General features: G+C 53.9%; 3 protein-coding genes across 13 annotated transcripts in view; 2 read left to right on the forward strand and 1 right to left on the reverse strand.

Moving 5' to 3' along the window:
* The window catches only part of LOC308053822 (cx9C motif-containing protein 4-like), a 12,606-nt gene extending 8,331 nt beyond the window's left edge, over positions 1–4,275 (forward strand). For 7 of the 9 annotated variants that reach the window (XM_080365573.1, XM_080365575.1, XM_080365574.1 and 4 more), the window contains one exon: positions 773–4,275. In XM_080365573.1, the coding sequence (XP_080221699.1) occupies positions 773–942 (170 nt within the window). In that variant the 3' untranslated portion in view covers positions 943–4,275. The remainder of the gene's footprint in view (positions 1–772) is intronic. The other 2 variants (XR_013923817.1, XR_013923818.1) reach the window with 2 other exon arrangements.
* On the reverse strand, positions 3,543–14,364 carry FUNDC2 (FUN14 domain containing 2). 2 transcript variants are annotated; one of them, XM_080365565.1, is made up of 5 exons: positions 11,628–11,771; positions 11,012–11,162; positions 9,552–9,627; positions 8,266–8,400; positions 3,543–6,489 (listed from the first exon to the last, which is right to left on the reverse strand). In XM_080365565.1, the coding sequence occupies exons 1-5, from the start codon at positions 11,644–11,646 to the stop codon at positions 6,412–6,414; spliced, it is 459 nt and encodes a 152-aa protein (XP_080221691.1). In that variant the 5' UTR covers positions 11,647–11,771; the 3' UTR covers positions 3,543–6,411. The 2 variants fall into 2 exon arrangements, with proteins under 2 accessions (XP_080221691.1, XP_080221690.1); XM_080365564.1 differs by lacking the exon at positions 3,543–6,489 and adding an exon at positions 14,219–14,364 and having other exon boundaries at positions 6,496–8,400; positions 11,628–13,366.
* Positions 14,365–14,515: 151 nt separating this feature from the next.
* F8 (coagulation factor VIII) overlaps positions 14,516–22,313 on the forward strand; it is a 33,152-nt gene continuing 25,354 nt past the window's right edge. For both annotated transcript variants that reach the window (XM_080365466.1, XM_080365467.1), the window contains exon 1: positions 14,516–20,876. In XM_080365466.1, coding sequence (XP_080221592.1) covers positions 20,725–20,876 — 152 coding nt within the window. In that variant the 5' untranslated portion in view covers positions 14,516–20,724. The remainder of the gene's footprint in view (positions 20,877–22,313) is intronic.

Consider the following 22,313-nt stretch of genomic DNA (forward strand, 5'->3'; position numbering starts at 1 on the left):
CAAGTCCAGTCATCCCAGGTTGGACTAGGAGCTTGTTTAGCCCCATGTCCCAGCTCTGGCAGTGTCCAGGAGGAGAAGCCCAGGAAGGAAAGTGAGAGGAGGTCAAATAACAGTTGTGTGGCTGAAGGACCTCCTGCACTAGAGCTGGGGCCTTTGTGTGGAAGGTGGTTACGTCACTGGCTCTGTGCAGTCGGATTCAGGCACTCCTGCTAGCGTGCTGCCTGCTTCAGTTAGGCTGCAAAGATACAGCTTGCCCACAACAGGCCTCAGGTAGGAGGTGGGCAGTCATGCTCCTCACCCCTTCCGTTTACAAACCACAGTGCTGAAGGGTGCACGTGTCCCTGTTTATACCAAGTCCTCTTTGGATGCTCTTCCATTTACACCCAGCTGTAAACCTTACAGTGACACAGCAGATGGGTTGAAGACCATGGATGACAAGATCCAGCTTAAAAGCACACAGGCTAAAGAAAGAACTGAAGGGCAGCAACAAGGGAAGCCTCGTTCTTACTGTAGTGAGGTGTGATGGCTACAAAACTGGGCGACTAAAAACGCTCCCGTCCACAAGAGCAAAGCTGCCTTTGCATGGCTTTAGGTAGCTGAAACTAAAGAAAGATTTTTGTAGAGCAGAGAAAGCGATGAAATGCTTGTAAGCAGCTCTTGCTTTTCAGAGATACATGCTGCCCAGCAGCTGAAGGGCTGGGCTGGATGTGTCACCTACGGGGACAAAACCTGTTCCCCTCTGCAGACTTAGTGTCTCCTTTTTGTTTTCCAGTGAACAACTACATGGAGTCTAAGTGTGAAGCCATGCTTCAGGAAATGCGGAAGTGCTGTGCCCGGTACCCCAAGGGCAGATCCATCTGTTGTTCAGGGTTTGAGAAAGAAGAAAGGGAGAGAGAAAAGTTTAAGGCGACTTCAGAAGGAATTCCCCAACCACCTCAGTAACACAATGCAGCTCCAGCAGGTGCTGGAGCACAGACTCACCTGCAGAGCTCGTGTGTGTTTTTTCAAGCCTTTCTTAGACTTTCAGGAAAGCCAGATTGCTCCTAGAACACACCATCCGGCACACCAAAAAGTATAATGCAGTACCAACAGATGGCCTGGTTACAGACTATTTTCAGTACCAAAATATCATGTACGTTGTCTTTGCATTGCAACTGTGTCTGTGAAAAGTCAACTTGATGTTTTTAGAATGCTTACCTTACTCTAATCCATCCTTGCTCTCAAAACGGAGAACTGGAACCAAGTTTTTCTGGCTTCTGGAGCAAGAGGTACAGGAAATGAGCTCAGAAGAGTGAGTGAATTTAAGCGTGACACATGAAACAAGCCCATCTTGACACAGCAAAGGTATTGCTGCCATTGTGCAGTAGTTCCAGACAACATTTGCCTGTCCAGTGGTTCAAGCTCAAGAATGGGAATCAGGTCTGGGGGTTGTTCCTAGGTCTTGCATAGATCATGAGTGACTACAAGTCACTTTGCCTAAGTGCCTCACTTTCCCACTGGACAGTCTTTTGGTTACTTTGTATTTGAATTGCCTACACGCTGCTATTTGCATGACAAAGATGTTACAGGAACATTATTTCAGGGATTACTACAGGAATAGGATGTTTTTTAAAAAAGCAATATTCATTTGAAAGATCTGACTGTTGATACAAAATTTATAAATTTATGTATAATTGAACACCTTTAAGCAATATGTTATGAACCCAGCGTAGTCCATCCTGCTGGTACCCAGAGGCCTGTCACAAAGCCCTGGGCTAGATCCAAGGAACTGATTTAGGTGCTGCTTACTGAACAAGCAGTTGTAGCACTTGCTTTCAACATGGCATTCCAGATTCACTCACAAGCCGGCTGTGTCTGGACCCCAGGGAGAGATGGCTTTTCAGAAGCTCTCACTCATGCAGCAGAATTTCCTGTGACCTGTAGGAAGAGCTTGGTAGACAGGTTCCTGCATCACCCTTCAGAGCTGCCTAAGTCTCTCTGTCCCCTGTAGCAGGAGTCCAGGCACCCAAGTATCAGACTTCAAACCCACTAGGCTCCTAACTCTGTCATTAGATCTAGCCGTAAAGGACTTTTGTGCTGTGATCAAGTACAACTTATGAAATACAGCTTCTATAAACAGACCACTGTAGTCTAGGCACAATAGTTGAGTGTATTGAAGCCTAGAAGAGCAAACCATCTGTATTCACTGCTCTGAAATACCATGATACAAAATAAATGACTGGAACAAATTGTAGTCTCAGTTTGGTTGTTTATTGAGAATACAACATAGCTGCAAGCTGGGCAGCTTGGCTGCCATTCAGTCCCAAGCTACATGTGATACCACGTTTAAAATAGAAGCTGCTTGATTATTTTTATAACTGGGACTCAAGATCAGAATAATTCAGGGCTAGCCTTCCCCTCCCCCCCAAAAAATAACCTTAAGACAAAATAGGGGGTTTAATATTTCCGAAGTAAGGGAAAGTGATGACAATGTGAAGCAGCTCAAACGCTTGGCAAGGAGCTCATTCTTCCCTTTTGCCCTGTCTGAGCAGAGGCGGCGGAAAGTCACTAACAGATGATAAAAAAGAACTATTTACATTTCTGCTGTGCCTATTAAAAAGAAAAGCCTCGCCTCCATGCCCATTTCTAGTCAGGTGGAGCAAACTTGCTCAGCAGGGAGGCTCTAAAGCCAGCCTGACAACAGAATCGCCTCCTGCCCCAGAACCACCCCACCTATTGGGAACACGGGTACCAGGATCATCGAGGAGAGGGATTAAGGCAGCCCATGGTTACCTGCAGAGAAAGAAGGCTGGTGGTGGCCTCACGGTGTCATTTAGGTTGGAAAAGACCTTTAAGCTCATCAGGTCCAACCATTAACCCAGCACTGCCAAGTCCATCACCAAACCATGTCCTTAAGCACCACATCTGCATGTCTTTGAAATACCTGCAGGGACAGTGAGTCCACCACTTCCCTGGGCAGCCTGTTCCAATGCTTGACCACCCTTTCCGTAAAGAAATTTTTCCCGATATCCAATCTAAACTTCCCCTGGTGCAACTTGAGGCCATTTTTTCTTGTCCTATCGCTTGTTACTTGCCAGAAGAGACCAACACCCACATCGCTGCAACTTTCTTTCAGGTAGTTGTAGAGAGTAACAAGGTGCCCCCTGAGCCTCCTTTTCTCCAGGCTAAACACCCCCAGATCCCCCAGCTACTCCCCATCAGACTTGTGCTCCAGACCATTCCCCAGCTCCGTTGCCCGTCTCTGGACACACTCCAGCACCTCAGTGTCTTTTTTGTAGCGAGGGGCCCAAAATTGAACACAGGATTCCAAGTGCCACCTCACCAGTGCCGAGTACAGGAAGACCATCACTTCCCTTGTCCTGCTGGCCACACTGTTTCTGATCCAAGCCAGGATGCTATGGGTCTTCTTGGCCACCTGGGCACACACCTAGGTTCATGCTACTGGAGTGGCGGTAGCTGCTCCTGTGAGTCAAACGCAACACACAGGGTAAGACATAACCACGCGGGTTCCCAAGAAGTTAACAGACCTCACACAAAAGCTATTAGAGCAAAACTGTTTAATAAAAATATCACTTCAACAAGCATTTACATACAATATATAAAAACACTTTAAAAGCCTAGTGTGTTTTAAATCTTGTCATACTAGAACAGATGCCAGAAGTTGTTGAAACGAGACCAAAAGGAGCAGGGATGGGGAAGGGGGGGGGTAACACCTCATCTCGGTACCTGCAACAATGAAAATGCATCCCCACAGAGGTTGATTTAGCATCAAAGCTTCCAGTGTGGGCCCACAGCATCAAAAGTTGCCAGCCACCAGCCCAACAGTGGCACAGCAGAAAGCTTTGCCAGATCCTGATGTTCTTGTCCATTCCCTGCCTGCATTCATATCAAACTCAATGTAAATTTGTCACTTACTGCCCCTTCCAGCAGCAACTGAGGCGTTTTAGCTCCCTCTCTGGCCCATTTCTCTCCATAGCAGCAAGTCGGGACCCTGCGGAGCAGAACCCAGGACACCCTTCCCTGGGGCTGGGCAGAAATAGTGACTTATTTGAGCCTGAAAAAAATCCCTAAGGTCTGTTAATGATTTACTTTGAACTTTGTCGCTGGAGAAAGCTTTTTGGAGATTAGTGCATCTCAGAAGAAGTTGTGTTAGGCAACACACCAGGCAGAGAGGCAGCAACGCTGTTTTCCTACAGGAAGAAATATCCTGCAATACAAACGTATCAATTCATGCACTTTCAGTCTTGCAGGGTTACTACCAAAAAAAAAAAATAATCCCAAAACCACCACCACCACCTGTCACTCCCAAACACCAATTCAGTGAAGACCTATTGCTGGATCACATCACTCCTGCAGTCCTGGATGGCTTTTAGGAAGACCACCATTAAAACTACGTGAGCCCAGCTGCTCCATCGTTCTCCTTGGCCATGGATGGCAGGACAGGCACAAATATAAGTTCTGTTTCCTGGTCACCTGCAGCCTCTTTTCAGATCCCAAAGGTGAGAAAACTTCAGCTACGTCAATGTGTGGCTACACTGACGCTTCAATCGACAGAGCTGAAACAAAATAAACAGTGGCAAGTGCTCATCCCAAAACCTCTGGTAGAAAATCCCACTGATCCAGCTCTTCCAGCAGCCCTCGGGGGAAGATCCCCATTTCTAGCCGTACTGAGAGCAGCAGCAGATGATCAGAAAGGCATTACCCAGCACTGCAGATGGGGTGCAGCCACTGAAGCAGGTGCTGCGTCCCAGTCAGCTGTGCGTGTCGTTGCTCCTGAGCAGTTTCCCACTGAAGGATGGGCTGACTCCCACATACAAAAAGTGTTCTTGGCAAGAACTCCTACATGTATCTGCTGGGGGACATCACTGCATCATCATGCAAGTCCCCACACTCTAGAAAGTGGTAATGCCAGCCCAGCACAGCCAATGCAGAACACCTCTAAGGGACTTTTTGTTTTCTTTTTTGTAATATTCTCTTGTAGGTTAAGAGTTCTGCTCTGCACACAGCTGTACTGGGACAGACTGTTCAAAAGCAGCTGAGCTCTGCATCTGGGCTGCCTCACCACCTGCAGGAAAAGAGCCATGGCTGATGGAATTAAGCAAGCAGCATTTTTTGTGGAAATGGTAAACACAAGGAGGGAACATAACCAAGGCAGAAAGTATGGAAATGAGCCACTCCCACAAGATCACAACCCGGTTTTCCCAACAGTTTTGTCATTTCAGTTGCTTGCAGAGGCCAGGGAGATGGAGTCTGTGCTCTGCAGGGGCAGGTAAAGGACTGCAGTCCAGATCTGACATCCTCCCCTGCCACCATTCCAGCAGAGCTGGCAACAGGGACCCTAGATCAGTACAACGTATCCTAAACAGGGATGCATTTCCTGACTACAATCCCATCCCACACGTTACAGCTCTTAGAGCGTCACCAACACCAAAGTGGCCAGAGAAGGTCATGGTAGACATAGAAACACCAGTCTGAGGCCCAAGGTGATTTACAGTATGTGGCGCAGCTGAAATGCACAGCAGAGCCAGCTAGCCTGAGAGACAGGTCACGCACTCTGGAAGCCCGCCCACCACAAGAGAGCATCTCAGCACATTCCAAAGGCTGAGCAGTCGGCTAGCAAGCCAGAGAGGTGCCCTACAGGGCAGGAAGCTTGGTGACTTTCAGAACACATGATGAGGAAAAGGCCTAGAGAGTCACCCACGGTGCTCAGTTTCCATCAGAAATGCCAGTGCCGCAGTTCCAGTAAGGGGTATAAATAACAGCAGACAAGAAGCCAAACAGCCATCTACGTGCAGTGCAATTGCAGCGGTAGGGCAGGAAAAACCCCAGCACCGCATAGAGCATGAACTTGCTCCTTATCCACCCGCCCTGGACACAGCCCAGGCTGTCCCCTGACACTTCTGCATCCTCCCCAGAACAGCCAAGCACGTTTTAGATTGACCACACCATCTCTTGCAGAAGGAAGAACAGGCATTCCAGGTACCAGGGCAGAAGAAGTGCAAGCTAAATAGCAGTGAACAGCTGACAGTTGTTGTACACACATACTGGCAGACAAATGTACATGTAACAGCCCTGAGCACCTGGGAAGAAGCACATTTAAGAGATTTCTCTGCCACTACATGTTTATAAGGCTACAATTTATCAGAAAATTTAGGACTGGGCATATCTGGCAGGGAAAGGAATCACAATGATACACCAGGAGTCATAAGCTTTCAGACTGATCCCAGCACCCCAACAGCCCAGCCAGAGGAAAAGGTTGGAAATCAGAAGCAGTGTTGTAAGAAATAAGGGCTGGAACCTGTGAGAAAGGACTGAGCCTATTGGCAACATCCTTTGACTTCGAAGTGAGAGAGAACAGCAGTAGAGGAGGGCAGGGGAGACTGGGCACGAAGGGAGAGCTGAGCGCAGTTTCTAGGACACCATTCCAAGCAGGAATCCTCCAGCAAACCCTCCAGTCAGGATAACATTCTTCTTCAGAAATATGATCACCTAAGGAAGGGAAGAGAAGAGCCAACAGTGTTCAACAACAACAGATCACTCACACACCCTCCCCGTAACAAGACATCCCTCAGACTGTTCTCCAAGGTGGCTGATGCTTGGAGAGAGACTACTGTCCAGGTCTGGGAAAGTATCCTACTCAACGACCTCGCCTCCCTAATTTCCCCACTGTATGTACAGCTCCTGAACTGGTCCAGTCCCAGCGCAGCTCAGATCCTCAGAGAACTACATGCTCCAGGGCTCTCTCACAATCAGCACAGTCTGTGCATGCCAGACCAGGGTACAGCAGAGTCCAGGGTAACTAGGCCCCCTGCTACCAGATCTGCTTAGCTATCCTTATCAGACTGAAGAGACACTTCTCCCCGCACTGCAGCACATTTTCTTCCCATCCCAAGGAATTTGCAGCAACACACTGTGAGCTGGTGTCATGCCTAGAAGCCGCCTTGGCTGTCTCACATATGCACAGACAGAATCATAGAATCGTTTAGGTTGGAAAAGACCTTTTAAGCTCATCAGGTCCAACCATTAACCCAGCACTGCCTTGTCCATCACCAAACCATGTCCTTAAGCACCACATCTGCATGTCTTTGAAATACCTGCAGGGACAGTGAGTCCACCACTTCCCTGGGCAGCCTGTTCCAATGCTTGACCACCCTTTCCGTAAAGAAATTTTTCCCGATATCCAATCTAAACTTCCCCTGGTGCAACTTGAGGCCATTTTTTCTTGTCCTATCGCTTGTTACTTGCCAGAAGAGACCAACACCCACATCGCTGCAACTTTCTTTCAGGTAGTTGTAGAGAGTAACAAGGTGCCCCCTGAGCCTCCTTTTCTCCAGGCTAAACACCCCCAGATCCCCCAGCTACTCCCCATCAGACTTGTGCTCCAGACCATTCCCCAGCTCCGTTGCCCGTCTCTGGACACACTCCAGCACCTCAGTGTCTTTTTTGTAGCGAGGGGCCCAAAACTGAACACAGGATTCCAAGTGCCACCTCACCAGTGCCGAGTACAGGAAGACCATCACTTCCCTTGTCCTGCTGGCCACACTGTTTCTGATCCAAGCCGGGATGCTGTTGGCCTCCTGGGCCACCTGGGCACACTGCCAGCTCATAGACAGCCAGTTATCGACCAATACGCCCAGGTCCTTTCCCACCGGGCAGCTTTCCAGCTACTCTTCTCCAAGCCTGCAGCGCTGCCTGGGGCTGTTGTGCCCCACGGGCAGGGCCCGGCACGGAGCCGGGTTGAACCTCACACAACCGGCCTGGGCCCCTCGCCCGGCCTGCCCAGACCCCCTGCAGGGCCTCCTGCCCCCCAGCAGGGCAGCACTGCCCCAGCCTGGTGTCCTCCGCAGACCGGCTGGGGGTGCGCTCCATCCCCCCATACAGATTGTTGATAAAGATTAAACAGAACTGGCCCCAGTTCTGAGCCCCGGGGAACACCACCTGTGACTGGCTGGATTTAACTCCATTTACTACCACCCTCTGGGCTCAGTCATCCAGCTGTTTTTTTACCAGTGAGGAGTACACCCGTCCAAGCCATGAGTAGCCAGTTTCTCCAAGAGAACACTGTGGGAAATGGTGTCAAAGGCTTTACTAAAGTCTAGGCAGACAACATCCACAGGCTTTGCCATCTCTCCAGTCTTGCTGTCACGCAAGCATTCCTTCCTTGTATTTGCACAATAGAAGATCCGTAAGAGTCCAGGAGTAAATCCTGTCTCCTGCTGTCCCTCCAGCTAAGCACCTGCACACGCCCTGGGAGAGTTGTCTCACCTCATCCACTCTGCTTTTCACTTCTGGAGACATTTTGTTACCACTGCTGTGAAATTTCAGCTGCTGCTTGGCTTTGTTCACGTCCCGTTCTACTAGCTTCCAGTCCACTTTGATGTATCCCGTGTGGTTTGCAATCTAGAGTTTTGAGGGGTGGAAAGAAAGTTCCTGGAGTAAAGTCCTGCATGACCATGGCTAAATAGACCCCCTTCCCGACCTACCTTCCCTGACCACAGCCACTGGTCCAGTGGGCTGAGAGGATGAGCACACTAGCTTAAAAATTGGACAAAGGACCACCCCTGTAGCTGTATTAACTGTCCTGCAACATCTGTCTCCCACAGTAATCCCCTAACAGCAGGGAACACATTGGAGCTTAGCCTGTTTCAGCCTCTATTCTCTAATATATTAAAGTTGGCATCACCTCCCACTCACAACTGCCACGTATATCGCTGGGACTCTGCAGCATTCCTGCTGCTGTGGGTGGACACAGCTATTAATAGCCTGTTCCTCTCTAAATATTTTATCTGGTCAGGATGATTCAGCTGTGAAACTCTCCCTGCTGAGAGCATGCTTCTGGCTTTCAGCAGAACAAACAGAGACAGAAGAGTGGGGAGAACGAGTTACACACAAGACAACACCTGAAAAGCAAACAAGACTGCTGGGCAAGGCCTGAGAGCTGTTCTGCCTCCTGCAGGATGTACCTGCTAGATGTCTACAACTGAGCAGCTCCCCTCAGTGCCAAGGTTCTTGCAAACCAGGAGAAATGGCTGAGGAGAGAGAGATCTGAGTTTTTCTTCGCTTTCCCAATGCTCTACCCTATCCATGCTGACCTGACTCCTCAAGTAGCCAGGTTGACAGAAAGCATATTACAGACATGGACAAATCCCTCTTGACATCCAGGGCTGTTCCTACAGGGACACCATCTCTACAAGCATAGGACTCAGTACCCAGTTCTGACCAGACAGTCCTGCAGTAGCTGAAGGCTGCCTCCTGCTTTACTCGGGTACCCCTGCAATAACAGCCCCCACGTACCTTTGGCCTGGCCTTTGTTAGCAGACCCTAAGCGGAGAGAACCTTTTGGCAATCCTTAAGTTTACACACACTGACCCTATTTTGCTGCTGCATCTATGCACCCTGGGGAACACACACCCTTGACATCCATGGCCACACAAGGCTCCTGGCAGAGCGGGGAACTGGCCCCACACGTCCCAGCAGGTAATGATCACTAGACAGCCCTTCGTCTCCCACAGCACAGTTCTCTGAAAAGCTTGCCCGCTGTTCATACACACCTGAAGTAGGAAAAAGCCACCTCCCACTGCTGTCGCCGCCAGCTTTCCAACTTTCTGGAAGATGAATCCAGTACACCTACAAATCAACAAGGATCCAGTCAGGAGAACGAGATGCCAAACACACTCCTCAGCATGCTTCCCACAGGCAAGGCTGCCTTTGACAGTAATTACCCAAGACTTGGAGACAGCCTGACGAACAGCAGAAGAAACCCACATGCAACCACAGAGAAAGAATCTGCACTCAGCCAAAAATGACGCTTTATAGCTTTTTACTTCTCACTATCACATTTCAGCCTTTTGCAGTTTTGATTCTTATCTCTTCAATGTTAATCTTCTCCCAAAAGAGTAATGGGAAACTCATGATTTCACCAAAAGCAACAAGTGATTTTAGTTGTTTTTTTTTAAAAAAACAACTGATATCATCTCTGAAGGGAAATTAGGCAGCACATCTGCTGCTGCTTCATGATAGCGCACAGGGAGCAGATCACAAGGCAAGCCTCTTGGTTCCCCAAACTTTTCCTTTTTGTTTCTCAGAAGAGAAACACTGAAACAAGCAGACAAGGGTGGTCTAAAGCTATACTGGTCTCCAAATTGGGTTACATGCTCTCAATGTGAAAGACATCATTGCAGCCACCAGAATTCAAGCAAGCGCCAGGCCATTGCTCAGTCATGCAGAAAAGGGCTAGTGTATTGTACCTCCCAAACCAGACTTTACTTTGACCACAGTTTCCTTATCAACATGGCAAAACAACACAGCAACTTGCTTTTACCCATTTCTGAATACATACACATAGTGAAGATACGAGAGAGGTGGACAGCTCGTATTTCTATCAGAAAATGAAGGTCTGTCATACACTTTTAAATGGTCACACCTGTGCCAGATGAAGATGACCGGCACAGCAAGAAGCAAAGCAACGTGATTACACCAAGTTTTCATCTCAAACAATGCTGCTCTGGGAATGAAGCTGCAAATAAAGCCACAGGCCACCAGCTCCAAGCTGCTACAAGTGACACAAAACCCCAGGAACCATATCCACAGGTGCAGCAAGCCACCTCCACGGAGGGCTTTTGTGCAGACTTCTAAAGCACATCCATCTCCAGGGAAGAAGGTATCCTCGTTCCAAGAGACTCTATTTGCCTGTCCTAAAATCAACACTACCACTTTACACCAGAAGCTAGAAGAGAATTATCTCACCTCAAAAATTAAAGACTGATGCCATTTTTTTTCCCTAGCAGATAAGTCTTAGTTCTAACAGTTCCAGTTTAGTGACAGCTTTTAAGACTTCCCACAGTTCAGCAGACCACACCAGGGCACAGTGGGACGAGCAAGCTGGACACCTGCCTCCTCTGAAAGATTGCCAGATGATCACCCTGCACCTGCCAGCGTGTTCCCGAAAGCCTGGCTAGTGCCTACAGGCATCCTGCCCGCCACGAGCAACAGCAACCCCAGCACATCTTACCATCCCGTGACCCCTCCGATCACCAGCTGTGTGGCCACATTGTACTTCTCAGCACTCGACCCCGAGCTGGGGGCGAAGACCTTGCGCCACCAGGGCCGGTTCTTGGTGTACTCCGCCAGGTCCAGCACGTTCAACAAGTCCTCCTTCGCACCTGCGGGCACCCGGAGAGGCTCAGTGCTGGGCCTGCTGGCCCCCCGCCCCCCGACAGCCGCCCAGGGCCTCCCCAGGGACACGGAACCCACCAAGCCACCCCGCCCGCGGGGCCTGGCGCCCGCTGCCCCTGCGCCTTTGGGAACCCTCAGGCCCCACGCCCTCCCCCCTCGGGCCTCGGATCCCCCCCGGGCCACAGACCCCCTCGGACCCCGTCCCCGGGACCCCCACCCCCCTCGGTGCTCGCGGCAGGGCGCGGGCCGAGCAACCGTGTCCCGGGAGCCGTCCCCAGAGCGCCCTGCGGGCCCTCAGGCGGCGCCAAGCCCCGGTACCGGCCGCCGCGCCCTGTCAATGGAAACGCTCCCTGCCGGGGAGGCCGAGCTGGGGCCGCCAGGGACCCGCCGCCGGGGGCGGGGGGAATGGGAGGACCCCCGCCGCCATGCCCGCCCGGCCCGGCCCGGCCCACCTCCGCCCGGCCCCGCCATGGCGCCACAGGGCTCCGCTCGCCGCCGCCGCTACGTGACCGCGCCCCGGCGCGTCACCGAGCTGAGGGACGCGGCCAGCACGCGGCGCCGTGGGGCGGGGCCGCGCAGGCGCGTGGGGCGCAGCGGCCGCGAGCGCGCGGGGCGGGGTCGCCGTGGCACCGGCTGCGCCGCCGGTCGCGTCCGTCCGAGCGCCCCGCGGGGGGGACCGTGGGACCGTCGCCTCTGTCACTGCCGCGGCGCGGCCCGCTCGGCCCCCCGCCGCTGTCCCCCAGGGCAGGGTCCCGCGGTGCCCAGGGCGGGGGCAGAGGCCGCTCCCCGGGTGTCTTAGCGCCCGCGGCCGCTCGCTGCCTCCGCCACGGCGGCTCTTGCCCGGCTGCGAGCGGCCGCGGCGGCGCCTCTTGCCAGTCGCTACCGCCCCGGCCGCGCCGGGCCGGGCCGCCGGGGCCTCGCCCGCCGGGGGTCCCTCAGGCGAGCGGGGCCGGTGGGGGGCGCGGCCCGGGGCTCGGGTGGGAAGCGGGGCGGAGGGGCTGCGGCCGGCGCCCCCCCCGGCTGTGCCCTGCGGCGCCCCCGAGCTGGGCTGGGCAGCGCGGCGGGGACACGGTGTGCCGTCGCCTCCGCCTCCGCCAGCCCTCCCGCGGCTGGGCCGGTAGGCGCTTGAGCTGCTGCAGAACAAGAGCCACCTGCTTCCCACCTGGGGACGTGGCTGCTCAGGGAGTGGCAAAGCTGGGAAACCTGAGATACAACAGGTTAAAAAAAATAGAATTAATAATAATAAAAATAAAATTATTTATATATATATATAGATATATATAAGATCCTCCTGGAGAGATTGTAAGCAAAGGAGGAGCAGGCTTGACCCTCCTGTGGGGCTAACTAAACCAGTGCATGAGTGGGAGCAGGTGATGGGTGGTGGAACAGGCAACGTTCTGGGAACCAGGGCAGCACTGCGTGGTGGCCAGGACATCCCTCACAAACAGCCCGGCAGCTCCTTCCCCCTGGCAGGCAGGCGGGACGTGTCGGCAGCCGCAGCAGCACCGCATGTGTTTCCTGCGCTGCCCTGATTAGGGGGAACTGGCTGGAGTGGTGTGTGCGCAACCTGCCAAAGTGGCAGGACAGCACTTCCCCAGGGACCGAGGCGTGATGTCTTGCACACAGTCACCCCGTGGGGGCTGGGGGCTGCTGCCCACAGCAGGTTTGGGCTTTGGGACTCGGCCTTCTGAGGTGCCGAGGGCCAGGCAAGGCACAGCTGGAGGGACGGGTGCCATGGGGGTGCAGGGGGAGAGAAGCCGGGTGTCCAGCCCAGCGCCCAGCCTTCAGCCCCAGGGACCCTGTAAACAGGATGCTCCAAAGGGCTTTTGCTTTCATAACCACCCAGAGAAGGAAAGTGCACTCCACAAGGGTTTATTTACTCTCTGGCAACTGGAAAGCTGCATTTGCTTTCCTGGGCGGCTGAAGCCCTGCAACATTGCTCAGGATCAGAGCTCCCTCTGCCCCCGCCATGCTCCTGGAGAGCCTTGGTCCTCCTGTCTCCAGCAGATCAAAGGGCAGCTCCTGCAGGTGCAGCGTGGTCACCCTTTGGTGACCCAGTAATCAGATGTAGCTGTTAGTGAGACTGTCGGACAGATCCTACATCGACTACTGAGCAGCCAAGAGCACCATGTCTCTGCTGGGTCTCCACCTTGGCTCTAGGTAGGACTGGCAGTGAGCAGAGCAGCTTCCCCTGGGAAAAGAAGATGGGGTGGCTGGGGGGGGATGCCTGATGGGGAGGAATGGCTGGGGGCAAGTAGGTGCCTGGCAGTAGTGTTTCATCTCGGAAATCCCATCCAAACACTGGGGTCTCCTGCAAGTCCGGTATGCGGTGGGCTCCCATCCCCACACAGCACATGTCTCTGGTTTTGCCTTCCTGCCCTGGGCAAAGGGCTGCCCCTGTAACCCTGGGGCCAGGCACAGTTCCTCTTGTGTCTTCTCCCCAGTGCCAGCTGGGGTGTCCCCTGCACATGTGGTCCCAGGGGCACCCCTGGCCTGAGCATCTGCAGCATGGCTCCATCTTTCCCAGCGCACCTGCACCATCACCTGGGGCAGGCACCTGCCTTTCTTCCACAGTGGGGAAGGAACTGGGCTGACAGGGGGGCTGGAGGGGCTGGCGAGCTGGGGGCTCCTGTGCAATGGGGTCAGGCCCAGTTTGGTACAGAGGGTGGCACAGGGGCTGGCAGTGCAGCAGCAGAGCCCAGCACTAGCACTTCAGCCGCTGGGGCTCCCTGCAAGGCACTTGCCTGGCAAGCAGCCCTGTTCAACTCAGGAAACACAGGCACAAAAACCCATTCCCCATCTCAAAGGCTTCCCCTACCCCCAGCACCACCACTGCCTCCCAGCATGTGCCACCCGGGCTAAGCCGCAGCTTGCCAGCCCATGTGGGCTTCCAGCAGCTGTGCACGGCCAGGGCGAGCAGTACCAGGAAATAACAGTCAGCAAAACCGTGTCCCCTTGGCAAGTCCCCATCTGCAGAGCTCCCAGAAATGCTCTGTAAATGGACCCACAACGCCCCTCCGGGCGCCTCAGCAAGGCACCGTACCTGGCCATCTCCACCAGATGCCAGGGTCCCTCGTCGATATGAAACGTGCCCCCCGTGCGCAGGGACCTGCAGGGCTGCAGTATCCTGGGGCTCCCAAGCTGCTGCTCCGGTGGCTCAGCGTGATGTGGCTGCGATGCTGCCGGCCTTGCGGCCCCGGCTCCACAGCACTCTGCCAAGGCCACCACCGTGTTGCTGCCTTTAGTACAGCGAAAGCGACGTCTGAATTCCCCTTCCCCCAGCTGGGACATCCGTGCTGGTGTCATGCAGCTGCGCAGGGACAGCCCCAGCTTGGTGGCTGGTCGGGGACATGCTGCAGCTTGCAGAAAGGAAATTTGCAGCTCAGCTCTGTCAAAGCAAGAGTGCGGGGATTTTCAGCGGGGTTTCTTTCTGCCACTGTCTCTCACTCTTTTCTCATTTTCTGGAAATGAAACAAACTCAGACTCCAGCCCTTTATGTTACTCGATATCTATAGGTGGGGGCGACCGCCCTTGTTCTCTCCCCACCAGCTGCTATGGGGGACTTTTCAGCGCAGGCTGGCTCTCCCCCATTTTCAAGCCACAAAGGAAAGGCTTGAAGCCAGGGACTGCTCGAGGGGCAGCTGGGATTTCTGCCAGCTGGGTTTAGGGAACAGGAAGGCAGGCTGAGTGGCATCAGGCACAGCACTGAGCTGAGAGTGGCAGTGAGCCCCCAGCTGCCCCTCGAGCGGTCCCTGCTGCTGAGAAGCCCTGATTTTGGCAGTGAATGGATGCAACCAGCCTGGAGCACAGCAAATGATACCGAGTGGCTGCTCAGGTGATACAGGCACTCGCTTTCTGACTTGCTACTGCCTTGCAGGTGACCATGGGCAAGTCCTGCTGCTCCTTGCAGCGGTTTCCTGAGCTGTAAAAAGGTAAATAACAATTCCTGGATGCACCATAATCTCTTCATTTGACTTCCCCGTTTTCTGCCCCTTTGGCCAAGATCCTGGCCCATCATCCCTGACAATCCCTCAATCTTGTGAGTCTGCACCCTCTCCTGTTGCTGCTTGGCCAGCAGCCACCCCTGCCAGCCCCGAAGCCTGGGCTGGGCACGTGGGGACAAGCTGAGTGCAGTGCAGGGACACCCATGGGTGGTAGCTGCAGCAACTTCCTCAGGCTCAGAGCTCTGCCCCAGTGCCAGGCACAGACCAGGGCTGGGGGCCAGCTGGGTGGAGGGCTTCAGGCTGTGGAGGAGCTTGCTACAGCTCCCTGCATCCAGTTCTTCTTGGCAACAATTGAGAGAGAAGTTTTCTGAGATAAGCTATTCCCGTGGAGTGCCATTAAATTCTGGTGTTAAATTTATCCCCTTTTCTGGCTTGCCAAGGAGTTCTGATGGTGTGAGGATGCCAGGGTCGAGCAGTACTGACTGTTGTGGGGATGAGTAAGGCAGGGCACTACCATGACCCTTCCCCATGGCCCCAAGCACAGCACCTGTGAAGGAGAGATGCTTCTTGGATGGTGCAGGGGAATCTTTGCTGAACATGAGCAGCCCTGGGGTCTTGGGTCTTATTCCAGAATTTTTGCAGCAGCCAGAGTGTCTCAGGAGATGAGCTAGGCACAGTGCATGGCAGACAGCAAAAAAATGAGACACCCCTTGGGAACGTGACCCCATCTCCAGGCTGACCCAGCAGCAGCAACCCTCAAAGCAAGCTAGGGGGAGAACAATTGCTCTGAGCTTCATTTAATCAGCCAGGGTAAATAGGTGATTTACAAAGAACGCGTGTTTCTGGAGGCTGCTCTTGTTTTCTCCAATCTGCTCTGACACTTGAGGAGCAAAGATCTTCTAGCAACAGCTGTGCAAAGCCAGCAGCTGCAGGGAGCATCCTCTAGCCGGTGAGACCCCCAAATTCTTGTCCTCCCCAGCTTCTGCAGGTGCAGACCCCTGGGCGCCCTGTGTCAAGATCACAGCCGTTGTGCTCCTGCTGCCTGAATCATTCAGAGATGCCTCCAACGTGTGGAATGACAGAGGAAGGAGAAATGCTCTGCTGACCCGCTTACTGCGGGGAAAGCCAGGGCAGGAGACCATGCTTATTTTTGGGACCTCCTGCATATCGGCATTTCTGCTCTGGGGCTAGGGAACCTCGGGGCTGGGTTTGCTGGATACTCAGGGCTGTCAGTGCCATCAGTCCCGCTGCTCCCTCAGGGCCGTGCTGTCTGCGGCTCAGCTGATCTGTGAGCTGCACGGGGCTGCACGCCCTCTTTGCTCCATCCTTGCTGGGGTGCAGTGGCTGAGCAAGGTCTGCCAGGCATTTGTCCTCCAGCCCAGAGCTTTGGTTCCAAATGAGGGTGTTTTTGCCCTCAAAGACAGGTGTGGGCTTTGGTCCTGCAGTGAGTTATCTGCACTAATGCCAGTGTTTTTCTCTTCATCGGGGCTGGTTTTGCAGCAGCCTGGATGAAGACAAAAATTCCAGGAGAGATGCCTTTTTGGCTGATGGGTTGGTGGTTTGTTTTAATATTTTTTTATTTCTGAGACAGTTCTGAAAAAAGCAGCTCCCCTAAAGCACCTCTGCCCTTGTAGAGCACGATGGCGCTTGTTACATGGGATAAATACATCCCTTGTGACTAAACCCCAGAACTGGCACTGGAGAGGAGGCTGGAAACCTCTGCAGCATCCTTCACTCCAGCTGTGCAGGCAGGCGCTGGAAAGATGACAAGGATTTCCTGCGGCATTTGGTGAAATGAGTCAGCGTGGCACACACCCAGGTGGGCATGGCCGGCGGGCTGGGCAGGAGCCAGCCAGCAGCATGTGCCCGGCGGCATGGGGAGAAAGCATGGCAAGCCCATGTGGCAGGGACTTGCCCAGGGCATGTCTGTGGAAGAGCAGGGATGCATCCTGCTGACCTTCAGGCTGGAGCACCCATGCACCAAAACCAAGCCCTCCCCAGGGCAGGCAGGGTCCAGGTGGGATGCAGGCAGCAGCGGGGGACGCTCCAGCTCAGAAGTGCTGGTACAAGGGGCCATGCCTGGTCCTTTGGCCAAATCACCAGTGCCACATGGCACAGCCAGTGTCTCGGTGCCCTCTGCCCATGTGAGTGCTGGGAAAGGTGAGTGTTACTTCTGACATACTCTGCATTCCTGAGAAGCTGCCATGAGTCACTCACTCTCACATACACACAAAAAATGTCCCAGGAGAGATTAGACATAGCTCACTTTGTTCTGAGTCATTATCTGCCCCAGCCTCGTATTGAGCTGAGAACTGCACAATTCAGGGAAACAACCAGCACTTTCTGCATGCACGTGGGTCTTTGGCTCTGGCCAAGCAGGTTTCTCTGGGACTCCCAGTGGCAATAGCTTGTCCTGGCTTCCCTGGGAGGACAGTGCCCCGGCACTGTGTCACAGGGAGGGATGTGCTCATGCTGTGCATCTTTCCAGACAGGACCAGAATGACAATGTGTCTCCGCAACTCTCAAAGGCGCAGCTGTCTGCCTGGCCCAGCCCAGCCATGCATGGGTAATTCCGATGCTTTGCAGTGGCACCCGCACAGGTTTGCAGAGCCCTTGGAAGTGCCAAGGCTGCTAATGCCACCCCACTTGCTGGGCCCATGCATGCTTTTGCTGGGACATGTGGGCTGCACCTTGGCAGGCTGTGCCTGGGCTCCCTGCGGATGCCTGGCTGTCCTCAATGCACTTCACTCTGCACTAGCTCTCATGTGTCTGCACAAAGATACCTGCTGTGTGCAGCGAGTGCCAGGGTCTGGGCCTCCTTCCCAAGTTATTTCCAAGTGTCCTCCAGTTTCACACCTGGATTCCCCTTCTCACAGCCTTGAGTATCTTGATAATACAATTTTCTTTCTGCTCCCTCAGGTTAGACCCCATCGCACCAGTTTACTCTTATGTCTCTGGGCCAGGAACCTGGAGCTGCCTCCGGGTAGCTGAAAATGGTTAAACCCAGTAATTCAGCACCTGCCAGTGTCACAACCATTAATTTCTGACTGTCTCCAGGCTCCTGCCACTGTAGCCCCCCAAGGGAAGCTTTGCCTGACTCCCTTCTGTGATCCCTGGATGTTGCCATCCCACTGTGCCTGGAGCACTCCTTGCCAGGGTTAGAGACAATAAGCCTCCATGCCCTCCATGCTGACCTATACAGATCTCCAGCACCCAGAGCTGGACCACCCCTCCTGGCAGCCAACCCCAACCCTCCCATGTGGCCATCCCACGCTGCCACCGCCACCGACTGCCCTCTTCACGGTCACATTGTCTGCTTGGTGATGTTTTCCCCATCTGTTTCTGGAAGAAACACCTTTTCCAGCCTTTCTGGGTGAGCACATTCTCACAGCACCGGGACATTCCCAGACAGGATGACTAGAATCTAGTCACGTCCATAGTGCAAGGGACACCAGTGCCAGAAGTACAGCCCGGATCTCCCATGTCTCACCCAGACCTCCGGACAACCCTTTCCCCTCCAGCACTAAACAATATCCTTCCACTTCGCCATTCCAGAGCAGGTGGTGCAAAGTACCCAGGGCATCCCCGAATGTGACACACCGCTTGTTTTGCCCCAAAATACTCGCTGAAAAACATGGGGAGCATGGTTGCTCATCTTCCTCACAAAGAACAGGAGCCCCAGGCTGGGCGGCGAGCCAGCCGCCAGCGCACGAGCTGGAGGAAATGTGTTTCTTACTGGCTTTTCGCCTCTTCAGGAGCAGGCTGGGTGGTGCGGGGGGAGCGCTCTCTGCCCCAGCTCCTGCTGTGTCAGCCAGCCCCATGGTGAGCGCAGGAAGGAGTGGGCAGCCCCCCGATGCGTTGGGGTTTTACATGGGCCAAGGGGGAGCCCCCCCGGGTGCTCCTCACTGCCGCCATGGCAGCCCCAGCCACGCACAACTGCCCAGGATGGTTTCCCCCTCAGGCCTGGGGCTGCCATAAGGAGAGGGGTGGGAAGAGAGGGGGTGTCCCCAGTGAGGTGGTAAGAACTGGACCCTCGCTGAGGGAGAGGGACAGAGAGCCATGAGAGGGACACAGGCATTGGGTTTTTCTGCATGGTGAGCCCGTGGGGCTGGGATGCTCAAGGTCATTCCCATACCCATTATGCTTAGCTACGTGGGGCACTGGAACATCAGAGAACGTGTTCCTGCATCTGCTGGGATTGCCCCTACCCAGGCAGCTCAGCTTTTGTCTCCCATCCCATCCCCTACCAGTCCCACCTGCCTCATACTAAGGATTTATGTCTGGGACCCCCAAAACACCCATCCCTCTGCCATCCCCACCACCTCCCTTTGTTGCCCAGGCACCAAGACCTGTCACATGGATGCATCTGCACGCACTGGGACTGTCACCAAAGGGGTCACCGCTGCCCTTGCACTGCTGCTGCCCTACAGTGTGATTTATGGGACATTTCCCCACCTCGCTCACCCGGCAGATGCTGGGGCCATGCAGGGTGTTCTGTTCCTCCTCATCTTCCTGCCTTTGTGAGCCAAGGGAGAACCACTTGCTAGTGTGTGTGTGTGTGTGTGTGTGTGTGAGCACGTGTGTGTGCATTTGGGCACAGTGTTTCCTGGGCTGTTAAAAAAGAGATATTGAAAATTGGTGAGTTTAAAAACAGAAGAAATTTGCAAAAACATTTCAGTGCATCTTCTCTGACCTGTTCAGCAGGACCCTGGGAGAAGAGAAGGGTGAGGAGCAGCTGGCAGGATGGGGACTCCTAGGGATCACCCCAACCCTCTCCCTCCCATATGGCTCAAATCAAGGTTAAATCATCACGGCTTGGGGTGCAGGCACCCACAGGACAGGCATTCCTGGCTATTGCCTCACCTCCAGCCCTGCCCCTGCCAATGCAACGTGCCCTGGAGGGTCGCAGCACTGGGGAGCATGCAGCAGCCTCTCCTGCTTCGTTGCAATAAACCATCTGCATCCTGAAGACAAATTTTCCCCGAAATCCCCATTTCCTGAAGCTATGGGGGCTAGCAGGTACAGAAGGCACCTGCTGGCTCTCTGGGGAGCTCCAGCCCCAGATGCAAGCCCAGACTAACCTGCTGGGGAAATAAAGGCTCCTGTAACCTGGGCGGCAGCAGGGCACTGGTCTGTAACCTGTTCTTCTCCTTCCCCTCTGTGGTGAGAGGGAAGGTGGGACCAGGCAGAGACCACACCTAAATTCCCCTTCCTCTGCAACCCTCCCTTTCCTCACCTCGCTCCCGGACACAGGCCAGGATACGGAGCCAGCTGGGTCCTGCAGCAGAGCTTACCACTGCACTGCCCTCCCTTTCCTTTTGTTTTTTCCTCTCCTCCTGTCACTGCCACCCCAGAGGAAGAGAGGCAGAGTCCAGTGCTTGCATGCTCTTCTTTGCACGAACCTGCTCGAGTGATTAGTCTCCTGATGTCTTTGAGAAAGTCTCCAGTGCTCTGACTGAGCCTGTGGGTGCTGGCTTTAAATCATCATCTCCTGTGGATTACAACAGCTGGATGAGAAGATAAAGGCTTTTCTCTCCTCTTTCCTTTCTTATTCCTCTCTTTTCACTTTTCCTCCTGAAGCCAGAGTGGTTCCCAGCCAGCGGGCATGATGCTGGTGGGAGCCCTGCATGGCCTCCTGCTTCTCTGCCTGGTTGAGAAGGGCATCAGCAAAGTCAGAAGATACTACATCGGTGCAGTGGAAACTGCCTGGAACTACGTACACAGCGATCTGCTCTCCGTGCTGCAAGCGCCTGCAGGGTAAAGCTCTTTCTATTGCAGTTCCAGCACCCTGCTATTGGTGTTGTCCCACCCTGGCACACACAGCCCTGTGAGCTCGGGTGTGGGCAGGTGCATGGGGGCAAGGTGGGTGCACTGAGCTGCTGGTGCAGCTGGGAATGGGTGTTTCTGCACAAAGGGGAGTCAGTAAGTGCAACACCTGATAATGCACAGGTGCAATAAATCTTCAGAGAGAGACACAGACCTGCTCTGCTCTACTGCTGTGCACTGCTTTATCTCAGTGCTGTTTGCTGTGATCCTTTAAAGTCTGTGCCCAGAGCCAAGAGCTGGTTCTCCTGCCTGTGCTTTCTCTTCTGCATCCTGGAAGTTTTGGGGAAATGCAAGGGGAGGTGGGGTTCTGTAGGGGCTGCAGAGGGAGGTTGGCTGTGCCCTCCTGACATAACTCAGGGCAGCAAAGGGTGTCCACTGTGTCTGCCTCTAGTAAAACTCAGCTTTAGTTAGTTATATCTTTGTGTACATTACATTGCTGGAGCTGAATTTTTTCCTTTAGGGAATGAAAGTATTTTTTTAGTGTTTGGGCAAATAATGGTGTTTGTACACCGTGACAAGAAGGAGGAAGGCATGGCAGTTTTGCCCAAGTACTTTAGAGTAGGAACAAAAGTGGCAGTTGCATTGCTCAGGCATCAGGATGATGTTGTCTGGAGACACAGCTGGCTTGGACGCCCATGGCTGTGAATGGGCTTTCTGAGCTTACAGCACGGGGAACAGAGCTGGATGGCTACATCCCCTGTGGATCAAGCCATGCTGATTCCCTCTGCCGCCCTGCCACGTGCCCTTCCCCAGGCTTTGTGCTGCGGTGGTGTCAGCCTACAGCCCCATCTCAGACCCACAGTGACTGGAGCAGTGGGGAGCTGTGGTCAGGCACTGAAACCAGGCTCTGGTGCCATAGTTGCTGTATCAGAGTAACATTGGGTTTTCCCCCATTTTGATTACTTCAAATTGGAAAACTGCATCCAGCACCCCCTGTTTTACTAATGCCTCCCACCCTGCTTTTACTAAGGTGGCACTCGGATCCATTAGGGTGTGGTGGTGGAGCTGAGGTCACTCAGGCTGTTAATTCAACCCTGTGTCTTTCCATTTTGGCCCTGGCTTTAAGGACACACTTGCAGACCATTTCTGACCTGGGAGTGCCTCAGGCACCTGGCCATGCCCTGGGGACAAGTAGGCCATCAGCAGGCAGCCTGAGGTCAATTGTCCTTCTCTGGAACAGGAAAGATAACTTTGGTTTTCTGAGAGGGACTTGGTGGCATGCTCCACCCCGGAGAGGCAGGGCACGCCTGGGAAGCACGGCTCCCAGCGGAGCTGTGGTGGGAGCTGGGGTTTGCTTGGCGTGACTGTTCCCAGCTGGATAACAGTGCCTTCTTCTGCCTGGCCTGGCAGCCTCAGCTCGGTTGGGAG

This window comes from Falco punctatus (genome assembly GCF_963210335.1).
Source record: "Falco punctatus genome assembly, chromosome: 15".
In the NCBI taxonomy this organism is placed as follows: domain Eukaryota; kingdom Metazoa; phylum Chordata; class Aves; order Falconiformes; family Falconidae; genus Falco; species Falco punctatus.